Here is a 12195-nt window from a genome sequence, read left to right as displayed (position 1 = left end):
ATAGATCTCTGCAGCAGCAGGAGCAAGAATTTTTTTTGGATCTCAAAGAGTATATGGGAATTTTAATTAAAAGGCAACAGGGGGGTAAAAGCTGCTTCTACCACAGCCCAGCCCCAGTGGGATGGCACAAGGAGCTGTGCTTTCATCAGGTCTGGAAGGGCTATAAAAATATGATACAGTAATTTTATATTAGAAAAGCAAAAGGTTTGTGCTAGTAAAATACAAATCAGAAAAGCTGCAACAAAATAATCCCCTGGGGTTGCTGGGGAGCAGCTCACCTGAAGCGCAGCAGAAAGGGAACAGCAGAGTTGGAAGGGTCATGCCTATGGCGGCTCAGTGCTGGCCCGCAGGAAGGAAGTGTTGGAACAGTGGTTTTGTGGTGGGAAGTCATGAGTTCAGCACTTCCCCTCTGCTTCTGGCACAGATTTGTGTCTGTGTGAGCAGCATGGACGTAGCAGGGGGCCAAGGAAGCAGCTGGGACAGGGCACCCTGCACCATGGACACAGCTTCCTCCTATGCCAGGCCGCTTTGGATAAGAGTTAATTAAATATGCAACTTGTAGAGAATTTTTCCATCTATGTGACCAAGCATTTGTGCTTAGAAATGCTGTCACCTGTGTGCGTCAGTTTGGACTATAGTCACTATAGCAAAGGTTCTTCTTCTTCTTCTTGTTATTTGCTTCTCACCTTCCATAAGTGACTTTTCTGTGGGTACCCATGTTGGATATGGAATAGTTAACAGGAAAAGAGGATTACATTGAGTTTCATTTCCGCTGGTTTTCTCCTCTGTCCCCGGCAGTAGCGGCTTTGCTGCGGTACAAAGCAATCCCTGTGCAGTGGCAGATTTATGCCACAGGGGAGAGTGCTCTGCACATCACATCCCTGCCACGCCGGGCACACGGGGATTCTGTCACTGAGCTGTCCTTCCGACTGATCACTTTAATCCTATTGCGTTTTTAATTATTGTGTCACAGTCACGGGCTCCCATGTTGTGTTTTTGTCTTTGTGAAAGAGAAAACATAAAAGATACAAGGACTTTTTTCACCTATGAAGTCTTCAACGCCACTCAGCACGAAGCACTGGTTTCTCTCCATTTTTGTGTTAGTTCTGCTGTAGGTCTGACCTCTAGCTTGTGGCTGCAGCTTGTGTTATTTGCACTGGCTTAGCAAATAAATATTGATCTCTCTTTCATTTCCTACTTGTGTTTCTTCATTACCTCGGAGTTTCCTCCCCTGCTCCTGGGGAGAATAGATGATTGAAGTGATCTTTTTTTTTTTCCCCTTTAATTAAATGCAATGATGCCATACCTTAAAGGCAGGAGGCATGAACTCATTTAATTTTCAAGTGGATCCTCTCATGTCACTGCTGGTGAACAAATGCATCTCCAGGGACTCATGCCTAAGTGTGCTTAAAAACCAGAGATTAAAAGAGATATTCTCAAAAACAGGCCTCTCCCCTTAAAATTCTACACTAAAACAGAGATTTGACTTTTCCAGCTTCCCAGTGTAAGGTTATTAAGGTTATGGAGAACATGTGTATGGCGTCACTACAGTGGCTCTGCTGCACCTCTGTGCCTTGTCATCAGCACTGGACAATAATCCCAACAGCCACAACTGATGGCCCCAAAAGAGAGAAAAGGCACCCAAAACGCCCCCCGGAGCAAGAGGAGGCAGCTGATGACTGCAAGGGGCTGTGACAGAGCCACATGGTGCAGGGGAAAGTGCTGCTGCTCCCTGTTTCTTTCACAGTAAAACACAAGAGACACATCAAAGTTCCACATGGTCCATGTGCATGAACTCCTCCCTAACCCAGAGCTGCTCCTGGGTGGGAAAATGCAGCACATTCTGCTGCCAGCTCCCAGCAAAGGGCCCCAGCCTGCACAACTGGGCATCTGCATCGGCTTCTCAGCACCTTCACCAGCTCTGTGGGGCTTTGGGAGCAGCTTCCCCTGTGGGCTGTGACCCAAAGGACAAGGCAGGTGGGGAGGGATGGCTGGAGAGCTCAGGGCACGGCCAGAGCCAGCTGCTCTGCCTGCACTGCTCTGGTGGAGATCAGGAAATGTTGGTGCCCAGGAAGTGCCGAGTTCCGGGACAGCTGTTCACTCCAGCCCACGTCACCCAGACACGAAACACAAAGCGCAGTCAGATGGGTTGGGAGAGATTGTGCAACCTTATCTCGGTGTCCCCTGAGACCAGGGGCTGGGCCTGGGACTCCTCATACCAGGAAGGGAGCTGCTGTAAACAAGGAAAGCACGAGGCTCTCGGAGCAGCTGCAGGCTCCCTGAGAAGCTGAAACTGGGACGTAGCACGGTGAGGACCCCTGGGAAGGAGGGAGCAGGGTCATCCTGGGAGATGGGTTTGTGGGAGCTGCATGCTCAAACTGCCAGGTTTTAATCTAAATACCACAAGGCTCATTGTTGTCCTTTAGACAAGGGCATGGAGCACTGGGGTTTAGAAAAGTCTGGAGGAGGAGTCTGAAGAGGAAGTGGGAAGCTGGGGGTGTTCTGGTTCATGGTGCATTTGTTTTAAATCAGATGAGAGGGAATGTTTCAGTTTAATCAAGAAGGGGTTTAATCCTTTCTGAAGCTGTAAAAGCCAGAGTCTGAATGTAGCCCCAAGAGCAGGCTGCAAAAGCCACTCCTTGCTGTCCTGTGTTTGCACCCACAGCTGTGCCTGCACATCACCCATCTCCCCCTGGACCTGGGGGGCTCAGTGGTGCCCTGTGAGCTCAACCTGCCTGACCTGCTGTGGGACACGTCCCTGCAGAGCCCCAGCATCCAGCCATGCTGCACTTCCTCTGGGACAGCGTCTCCCTCCAGACATTCCTCATCTTTCTCTTCATCTTCCTGCTCATCGCAGACTACATGAAGAACAGAAATCCAAAGAATTTCCCACCCACTCCCCTCCGCCTGCCCTTTTTGGGCCACCTCTACCTCGTAGACTTCAAAGATCCTGTGGGTGCAGTGCAGAGGGTACGTAGGTGGTGAGCAGCACAGGGAAGGGATGGAGGGATTGCAGCAACACCTGCCCAGCCATGCAGGGAAAGGGATAACCCAAACCCCACAGGTAGTGGAGGCAGGCAGGAGGTTTGTCCTCATCGCTGACATTTACCTGAGTCCAAGCAGGGTGACGAGTGTGGAGTGATTCCATGGGCAGAGGTCACAGTGCGATCCCACAGGTGCAGTCACAGATGTACAAACCCAACAGGTCCGAGTGGGGGCTGGAATGGGGTGGAACAATAACTGGAAAAACACAGGACTGAAAAATCAAACGCGGTGAGGTTTGCTTGATTTATAGCCAATTAACATAATCCCAATCACTGATTTAGGAAAAGCGGGAAAAAAACCCTGCCCTCAGGCAGAGTGCACACATTCTGTCTCCCCTCCCACTCTTCATTTATTTTTACTCATGTCCCCTGACATGGGTGTTTTGGTTTCACCAGGAACATCCATTGCAAATGAAAACCCCTTTTGTTTATGTTCCCTCCCAGCAAACTAAAAGATATGGTGACATCTTCGGCATGCACGTGGGCAGCATGAGGTTTGTGTTGGTTACTGGGATGCGGCTGGTGAAGGAAGTGCTCGTAAACCAAGGGGACAAGTTCCTGGAACGCCCTGACCTTCCCATCGATGAGCAGATTTTCAGCAAGATCGGTGAGTTACCTCTGAAGCCATGCCTCAGCTGTAAGTTCCAAGCCTCGACCCTGCAGAGGTCTGAGACAGCTAGAGACAAGGCAGAGCCCTGGAGCTTTTCTCCCTCAGTGGGAGATCTGCCTTGGCTCACAGGGATATTCCTGCCAGGACTGATCTCCTCCACCGGGCACCTGTGGAAGGCACAGAGGAGATTCACCCTGACCACGCTGCGGAACTTCGGCCTGGGGAAGAGGAGCCTGGAGGAGCGCATCCAGGAGGAGTGCAGATACCTGGTGGATGTGTTTAGGGATGAACAGGGTGAGTGCATCCAGGAGGAGTGCAGATGCCTGGTGGATGCGTTTAGGGATGAACAGGGTGAGTGCATCCAGGAGGAGTGCAGATGCCTGGTGGATGCGTTTAGGGATGAACAGGGTGAGCGCATCCAGGAGGAGTGCAGATACCTGGTGGATGTGTTTAGGGATGAACAGGGTGAGTGCATCCAGGAGGAGTGCAGATGCCTGGTGGATGTGTTTAGGGATGAACAGGGTGAGCGCATCCAGGAGGAGTGCAGATACCTGGTGGATGTGTTCAGAGATGAAAAGGGTGAGTGTTCATCCTGGTAGGGCCTGTTATAATGTCACTGCATGCAGAAAAATACCGCACCTTGCTGGCAATGCTACAACACTGCCAGCTTCCCTGCTCCTTCCTACAGGTGCTTTGGCTTCCAACTGGCTGGGGAATGCACCAGGCAACACCCACAGCATTATTCACAGCCCACCTTCAGTCTACTCCTCTCTGGGATATACCATGTGTGCATAAATGCTGATGTTTCCAATGAATTCAAATGATATCCTGCAGACCTTGTTTTCAGAAGTAAACAAACATCACCATAAGCTGATTGAACTGGGACCACTGGGGTTGTCCTACCAAGCTTGGCCAGCTCATGGGGTCAGCCAGGTACCCCAGGAAAGCACTGACATGGGACAGTGCCCATTAGGGGACACTCATTTCATTCATATTTCTTGACTACTTTACCTCTGACATGTGTTTTCTTCTTTTCTGAGAAGAGTGGAGAGAACTGATCTTTCTCTTCTCCAGGGAATCCTTTCAACCCTCAGTTGAAAATCACTAATGCTGTTGCAAATGTCATCTGCTCCCTCATCTTTGGCAATCGGTTTGACTACCACGATGAGGATTTCCAAAGACTGCTGAAGCTGATGAATGAAATGACTGCCCTCCATGGAGCTGTCTCAAGCCAGGTACAGCCCTCCTGCCACCAACTCAGAGCATAGTTTCTTCTCTGGAGTCAATCTTAAAGTCACAGTGTTGTCATCACCAGAGCTGTCATTCCCTGATCCTTTTCACAGGGTAGATTTGCCTGTCATTTCTATCTTCCTTCTGCTTAAGTTGTACCCAGCTCACACTGCTCTCTCTCATCCAAAATCACTTTTCCTGCCCACTGATTGCCAACCTGCCTGCTGAAAGAGTGGGTAACACACAAGTTACCCCATAATGAGAATTCTGCTCTTCTGGAGCTGAGCTGTTTCCACCAGCTCCAGAAATTCAGCAAGAGCAATCGCAGGCTGAAGTCTTGATGTCAGAAGAGTTTTTGAAGTTCTTGATTTGACTTGTCTTTCTCCTTTTGTATTCAAAGCTGTACAACAATTTCCCATCTATAATGAAGTATTTACCTGGAGCCCACCAAACCATTTTTAAACACTGGAAAGTTTTGCAAAACTTTATGCAAGAGCAGATCAAGAAACACAAGGAGGACTGGAACCCCTCAGAGAGCCGGGACTACATCGACAGCTACCTGCTGGAGATCTCCAAGGTCAGCAATGGGGAGAAAACCCTCCTGGAGTGGGGCTTAGAACCAGAAGGGATGGGAAACGAGCCCCGATTCTCTGAGCTGCCTGTGTAGCCTTTTATGAGCTCAGGACAGATGTCAGGTTCAGCCACGCATCAGCAGGATGGGGATGCGAGGGGTCAGCAGCATCTGCCAAAATCCTTGGGGTGGTCTGGACCAAGCCTGGTGCCAGGACAGCCTCACTCTTCCTGTGGCACTAACACTCCTTCTCCTGAAGGACCGCGACAGTAACACCTTCCAGGAGGAGCACCTCATGGCCTGTTCACTTGACCTGATGTTTGCTGGGACTGAGACCACGTCCTCAACGCTCCGCTGGGCGTTGCTGTTTATGGCCCTACATCCAGAAATTCAAGGTACAATTAGCAAAAACATATTTTGCCTTGCTTTTATCCCTCAAAGCTCTGTGAGAGACCAGTTGGGAGCATCCCCACACTCCCATAAGAGGTCCCTTGGTAGTCCCTTACAGCAATATCCTCATATTGTTCCAAGAGTTTTTCCCTGGGCTCATTCCTGCTCTTTCCCAGCCCGGGTGCAAGCCGAGATCGACGCGGTCATCGGCCAGGCACGGCCCCCAGCCCTGGAGGACAGGAACAAGCTGCACTACACCAACGCTGTCATCCACGAAGTGCAGAGGAAAGGCAACGTTATCCCTTTCAACGTGCCAAGAATGGCATCAGAGGACACCTACGTGGATGGATACTACATCCCAAAGGTAAACTCCAGAGTGCTGGGAAGTGCTGGCACTCCAGGGACACTCCCAGCTCCCCAGGCAGAGTGCCAGGCCAGGTCCCTCCTGTGCAGACACTGTCCCTGCCCTGTCCAGAGTTCACTCCTGCTCAACATGGATTTTGCCATCCAATGTTCTCCAGCTCCCTGAATAGTGCCCCACCCCACACATGCCTTTGAGGCACAGCTCCCAGCTCTTAGAGGGACTTTAGCCCAAGATTACAACAGATAAAAATGATGCTGAGGAGGGAAAATGCAGTTACATAACTGCACCTGTAAACAGAGAAGAAATAGAAAATCTGGGCTTGCAGTGGGGAGTTGCACAAATAATTTCAGTAGAATTTGGCTAAGGATGTTCTTCATGGAGAGGAGACTGGAAGACAAAACTGCCCCTCCTGCTGTCAGTGCCACAAAAGTGTGATTTATTTTTTTTTTTCCTTTTAGGGCACTATTGTAATGACAAATTTAACCTCTCTGCTGTTTGACAAGAATGAGTGGAAAACCCCTGATGCTTTTAACCCCGAGCATTTTCTGAAGGATGGGAAGTTCTGGAAAAACGAGTATTTTCTACCATTTTCTACAGGTAAGATTTGCTGAATTATGGTGCACGTGGGCTTGGGTTTCCATCTGCAGGGTGGAGACAGAGAGGAAAACAGCAATGCAAAGGGCAGATGCACCCTGGAGGTGCTGCTCAAAATGCTCCCATTGCCTCCCCACAGCACCACAACCACACTTGGAGCCCTTTTCTGTCTTTCACGTGCACCAAAGAGTAATGAGGAGGAATAAAAAACCATGTAAATTCCAGAGATCTTAGGAACATCTTCACTGAGGCCATTGCTCTGCTCCCCATGGCTGAGCTCACCAGGGGCCTCACTGTGGCCACCACAGGGTTCCCCAGCCAGCAGCTTCCATGGGGAAGTTGCTTTTAGCCCCTGCCTTTACACCAGCACCAACATCTCCTGTGGTAGCTCTCTTTGGTGAGCTCTCCCAGCATGGGCACATCCAGGTCATGTGTGTGTGTAAAAAGTCATGTAATTTGGGGGCAGATCATGCTGCAATGCCAAAGTATTTTTGGGAAGCTTGGTTTGGATTGAAAAACTCACCCAGGAACAGGGTAGCACAGCTGGACCACAGTCCTAAGGACAAAAAGCCCACTCTGAGGATGCTGTGGGTTCTGTCTCCACAGGGAAGCGTTCCTGCCTGGGTGAGCTGCTGGCCCGTTCTGAGCTCTTCCTCTTCTTCACCTCCCTGCTCCAGAAATTCACCTTCCAGGCACCCCCAGGCACCACACTCAGCCTCCAGTCCATGGTGGGCATCACAAATGCCCCACAGCCCTACAAGATCTGTGCTGTGCCTCGCTAGGGGAGCCTTGGCCACCACCCTCACATGGAGAATCCTTTGTCAGGGCTGCTGCAAACAGGCCCTTGGCAGCTCTAGCGGGAGGCTGGGTGGTTTATTTCTTTCAAAGCAATTCTGAAATCATGGTTTTTTCACAATTAGACCTTGCACTCTCTATCCCATGATGGTGTGATCATGGGATCAGCCTTGGAGCTTCCAGGGCATTATTAGGCTTGTCCTATGGCACTGTAAATTAATGAAGGGCTTGGGGATTTCCTAATTTGGTGATGGATGGCCATGGTTCACCTTGGCAAAATGAGGGACACTAGAGACTGCACTGTGGAGCCACTCACTGTGGCTGGGTACAGCCTTTGTTTTATAACATTAACGCATCAATTAATTTGAGATTTCCTTAATAAGTACTTATATAAATAAAAAGTCACTATCTAACTTGTCTCATGCATAATAAATCTTTACCAAAGCATTTTTGTCATGAAGTGTTCTGCCAAGTGAAGACCAACAGAGGCCATGTCCAGCAGGGGCTGTAGGCTTTGGCCATGCCCCGTGTCTCTGTCCCTGCACTGCAGGAGGTTGACACTGTAAAAGCAAAGGCAATTCCTGCAGAAGTGATGGGAAAAATGATCCTGGCAGCACAGCTAGAATTACAATATGCAAAATCCTCTGTTTACCTGCCCAGCAAGATGGAGTGGCTGGTGTGTCCAAGGGCAGTGGGGTGAGCTCCAGCAACACACAACGCAGTTCAGCTGCACTCAGTCTGAAGAGGAAAAGGCTACCTTGGCAAATAATAGCAACAAGTTACTATTTTGAACCATCATCTACATAATGAAACAGTCGCAAGACTGGCAACCAATGGTTAACACCAGTGAATGCACTGAACTGGGCAGCAGCTGCACCCCAAGGAGCCTGCTGAGACCTCCAGGCAGAAGCTGCAGCTCCCAGGAGCAGGATGGGAAATCAGGAAATCAGCACAGCACCAGGAACACACACCTCCAGCTCCAGCTCTCCTGCTGAGGAAATGAGCAGAGAGCAATCTTTTCCTCTTTTCAGTTTTCCCTGGAGTACAACTCACCTCTTCCTAGAGGAAGCAAATTTCTCCCAGGTGAACACAGCTTCTGGCACAGCTCTTTCAGCACTGGCTGGGTGGGTTCTGCCACCTCCTCTGATTTTCTCTGCCAGTGGGAACAAGAGTTTGGGCTGAGATACTGCTCCTGGAACTTGAGGCCTTTTTACAGACCCGGTGAGGTGGAGAAATGAGGATACATGGTGGGACACAAACCAGTGCATTTATTAAATGCAGACTTGTCTCATGCCATTCCTAGGGAGAACCTGGTCAGCCCCAGCCCTACACCTCTCCTCTCCTCATGCCAGCTGTCCTCCATCCTGCTGCTGGCAAGGGCTCCCACATCTGTTTTCAGCAGAAAGAAAACAGTAAATTGACTTTCTAAACCTGAACTCCTTTCTTTTCGTTCTCTGAGAGAAGGGGAAGGCTGCAAGTGGGCTGCATGACTGGAATTGACTGGGGAACAGTGGTAAGTTTCTGCTGTGTGAGCATTACTCCCAAACAATTCCAGTGCACAGGTCTCATCTGACTGGTTTATGGTACTTTTTTCCCCCCAGTGCTCTGCTCAGATTCCCATTCCTTTCCCAAACTGCTGCTCTATCCAAAAGTTTCCTCCATAGGCCTCTGCTCAGTTAGTTAAATTGCAAAGAAGAATGCATTTCACAGGCTTCTTGAATATTCTGCCCCCTCCACCTAAACTATCTCCAACATATGACTGACCTTAGCTCCTCCTTTCCTTTGCACTCAGGGCTGTAATCCTGTGTTCCTCTTGCAGGGACATTCCTCACCTGAACACACAGAGCTCCTGCTGCACTGCTTGGCTCTTCAGAGCTGCCAGAAGATGCAAACAGGGTCAGGACTGAACACATCCTGCAGCTCAGCTCAGGCTTCCTGCACAGCTGAGCAGCTCTTCCCTTTCCTTCTCCCTCACACACCTGCACGCTGTGGTTTCAGTGTCTGAAACTGCTTTTATGTCCAGCCTCAGCAAGCAGGAAAACCAGTTCTTCCATAATGGCTTCACCCCCTCTGGGACAGGCCCTTCCACTGGGCATTCAATGCAGCTCCTCATCCTCAGATGTTCACTCCAGAGGGCTGAAGGCTGCCAGTCTTCTCCAACAGCACTTCTGGGCAGGGATAGTGCACAGGGAATGAGATCTGGTCATAGGAGTAAGGATGCAGCACATAAATCACCTGCAGAGCAGGCTGGACAGAGCAGACAGTTTTCTTTTCCCAACGAAAGCAAGAACAGTGATTTAGAGCTGTACCTGTCCTCTGTGTCCTCTCAGGTGGGGCTGAGAACAGGCAGAGACCCTCACCCTCCTCAGCAGCAATAATTACTGAGTCACTCCACAGCCCATCTGCAGAGGGGTTTTACATTTTCACTTCACAAGGCCCTTTGCCCCTCAGTCTGTGGGCTGAGCACAGGGAGCCAGCTTTGGGTGGGATCAATGAGCTGGAAACAGCAGAGAAGAGCAGCACAACTCACCACATCCAGACCCTCATTACAATACCTGTCCTGAAACAGGGTATTTGAGGTGGTGTAGATGTACCAACATACAGAACCAGCTTGTGCATTGCCCAGAAACACCAGCTAGGGACCATTAAATACATGGCTTGGAATAAAGACACCAAAGAATTCATTTTAAAAATCTTTATGTGAATATAAAAGGATTTTTTCCAAAGAAAAAAATAAAACTGAAAGTTTAAAAATTAGTGCAATTTTTTGAGTTCTATGCAACACAGTGTTTACATTTGTTTTAAACAGAAGATGTAGACACCGATACACTGAAAACCTTAACTTAGGGGAAGGGGAAAAGGAAACAAGTAAGAAAATTATTGTACTAGACACTATCAACTCCTAAACAACTGTTTTCACTTTCTAATTTCTAAACTATTTATGGCTACCTAAATAGAACATCAGTATTGCTTATATTACTTATTTCCAAGTAAGTGTATATCATAGAAAATAGAATACCCATATATATATATGTTTTTTTAATGAACAAAAAAATCAGGTGAAAATTTTTTTTCAGTGAACGCTTCTTAAACCACTATATAATAAGGTTGTTGCAAAAGAATCTTCTCAAAACTGCTGCCTGACCCATCTTGAGTAAAAGAACCTACTAGTCCATATTTTGTATTATTGCTATAAAACACTTCTCTCCTCCAGAGTAATTAATCTTATATAAAAAATAATTAACAAATGATATGTCAATCAGAACATATTTTTTTGTTTCTTTGGATCTACAATACCCGTTTTACTGGAAACTGGCTGAATTCCTAATAATGCCATTTAACTTCAGCAGGGTTCAGTGGTTACACTTCATATTTTTTCACCTCATTTATTTTCACCTCATTTGAACTGTGCTGGTACAAATTCACCTTTCAGGAGAGCCAAGGGGGCTCTCTGTTCCTCCTGCCTCAGCCGTGGTGCATACCAGGGCTCTGCTGCTGCATGCTGGACACAGCTCAGCTGTAACACAGCAGTGTTTTTAGCAGCTTTTTGCTTTGACATGGGTGAAGCAAACATTAAAATGATGCTGACCTAATGGTCCTTCCTGCAGAAGCAGATGAGCTGAAGTCAATACAACACCATGGCTTATACTCCAGTATTTATTTCCACACATCAGTTCCTCGTTCACAGGACAGAACCCAGGTTTAACTAGTTGTATAAAAGCTGTTTTAAACAGGTTCTCAGTCCCAAAGAAACCCTTGAGTGATATTCAGAGGCTTCACTCTTAACAGTTTGGAAAAGCCCTGAATAAGCAACATTTCATCCAATACCTGAAAACCAGATTCATTTTGGCAACCCCAACATGATTACTGGGGACAGCTGTGCCCTGAAAAAGGCTGATCCCTGCCTGTAGATCAGGACTTAAATTCTTCCACCACTAGTCAGAAGACAAGCTTCCAATTAAATGATAGGGAGGTTCTTAGTTATTTTTGGTCCCAGGGTCTGCAGTTTTGAGAAGTGTAAGTCAAAGACATTTGCTCCAAGTTTGTCACTATTCAGCACCTGACAGACTACTGACACAGCTCCACTACTGGGAGAAGTACAACAAATCAAGCCTACCAACTACATGAGTATTTGAAGGACATCCATGAAAGTTTCCATGCTGCAAAGAACGAGGGTTAAGAGACCCACTCAACACCGTCAGCAACAGCTCCACGTTTCACTAGAACACACCAAATACCAAACTTCAGGAATGGAAGCATCTTGCTAAGCCTTAATCTGCTGCTCCACTGCTCACCACCACCTCCCTCCCACTCACAGCACTGGCAAATTAAATATGCAACTGTACCTTAACAACACCAACTCCACTAACACCACTGCAGCAATAAAAGACCTCAAAACCCACGAGGTAGTCCTAAGAAGCACAGAGTCCTGAAAAACACCACCACAGACACTCTCCAACAGCCACATGTCTGGCTCATGCCACACTGAGCACGAGCCTGGCTTTTAAACAATGCCTTGTGAAGGAGGAAATCTGTTGAATGTCTATGCATACATACAGCACTGTAAAACAACTACCACAACTAAGAAGCAACTCTA

The 12195-nt window shown here is 48.2% G+C and overlaps 1 protein-coding gene across 2 annotated transcripts; it reads left to right on the top strand.

Annotated features, from left to right (window-relative positions):
- Positions 1–2130: 2130 nt before the first annotated feature.
- Positions 2131–7923, top strand: LOC128942912 (cytochrome P450 2J2-like). Of its 2 annotated transcripts, XM_054285600.1 has the most exons (10): positions 2131–2308; positions 2666–2970; positions 3489–3651; positions 3799–3948; positions 4729–4889; positions 5285–5461; positions 5715–5850; positions 6022–6209; positions 6668–6806; positions 7410–7923. In XM_054285600.1, exons 2-10 carry the CDS (start codon positions 2782–2784, stop codon positions 7583–7585), a joined length of 1479 nt encoding a protein of 492 aa, XP_054141575.1. In that variant the 5' UTR covers positions 2131–2308; positions 2666–2781; the 3' UTR covers positions 7586–7923. The 2 variants fall into 2 exon arrangements, with proteins under 2 accessions (XP_054141575.1, XP_054141576.1); XM_054285601.1 differs by lacking the exon at positions 2131–2308 and having other exon boundaries at positions 2570–2970.
- The last annotated feature ends 4272 nt before the right edge of the window (positions 7924–12195 follow it).

Source organism: Melozone crissalis, unplaced genomic scaffold (assembly GCF_028551555.1).
Source record: "Melozone crissalis strain CALT ecotype California unplaced genomic scaffold, PUWL_Pcris_2 ptg000045l_1, whole genome shotgun sequence".
NCBI classification, from domain to species: Eukaryota; Metazoa; Chordata; class Aves; order Passeriformes; family Passerellidae; genus Melozone; species Melozone crissalis.
The sequence above is the reverse complement of the archived record's forward strand: the minus strand, read 5'-3'. Positions and strand labels throughout refer to the sequence as shown.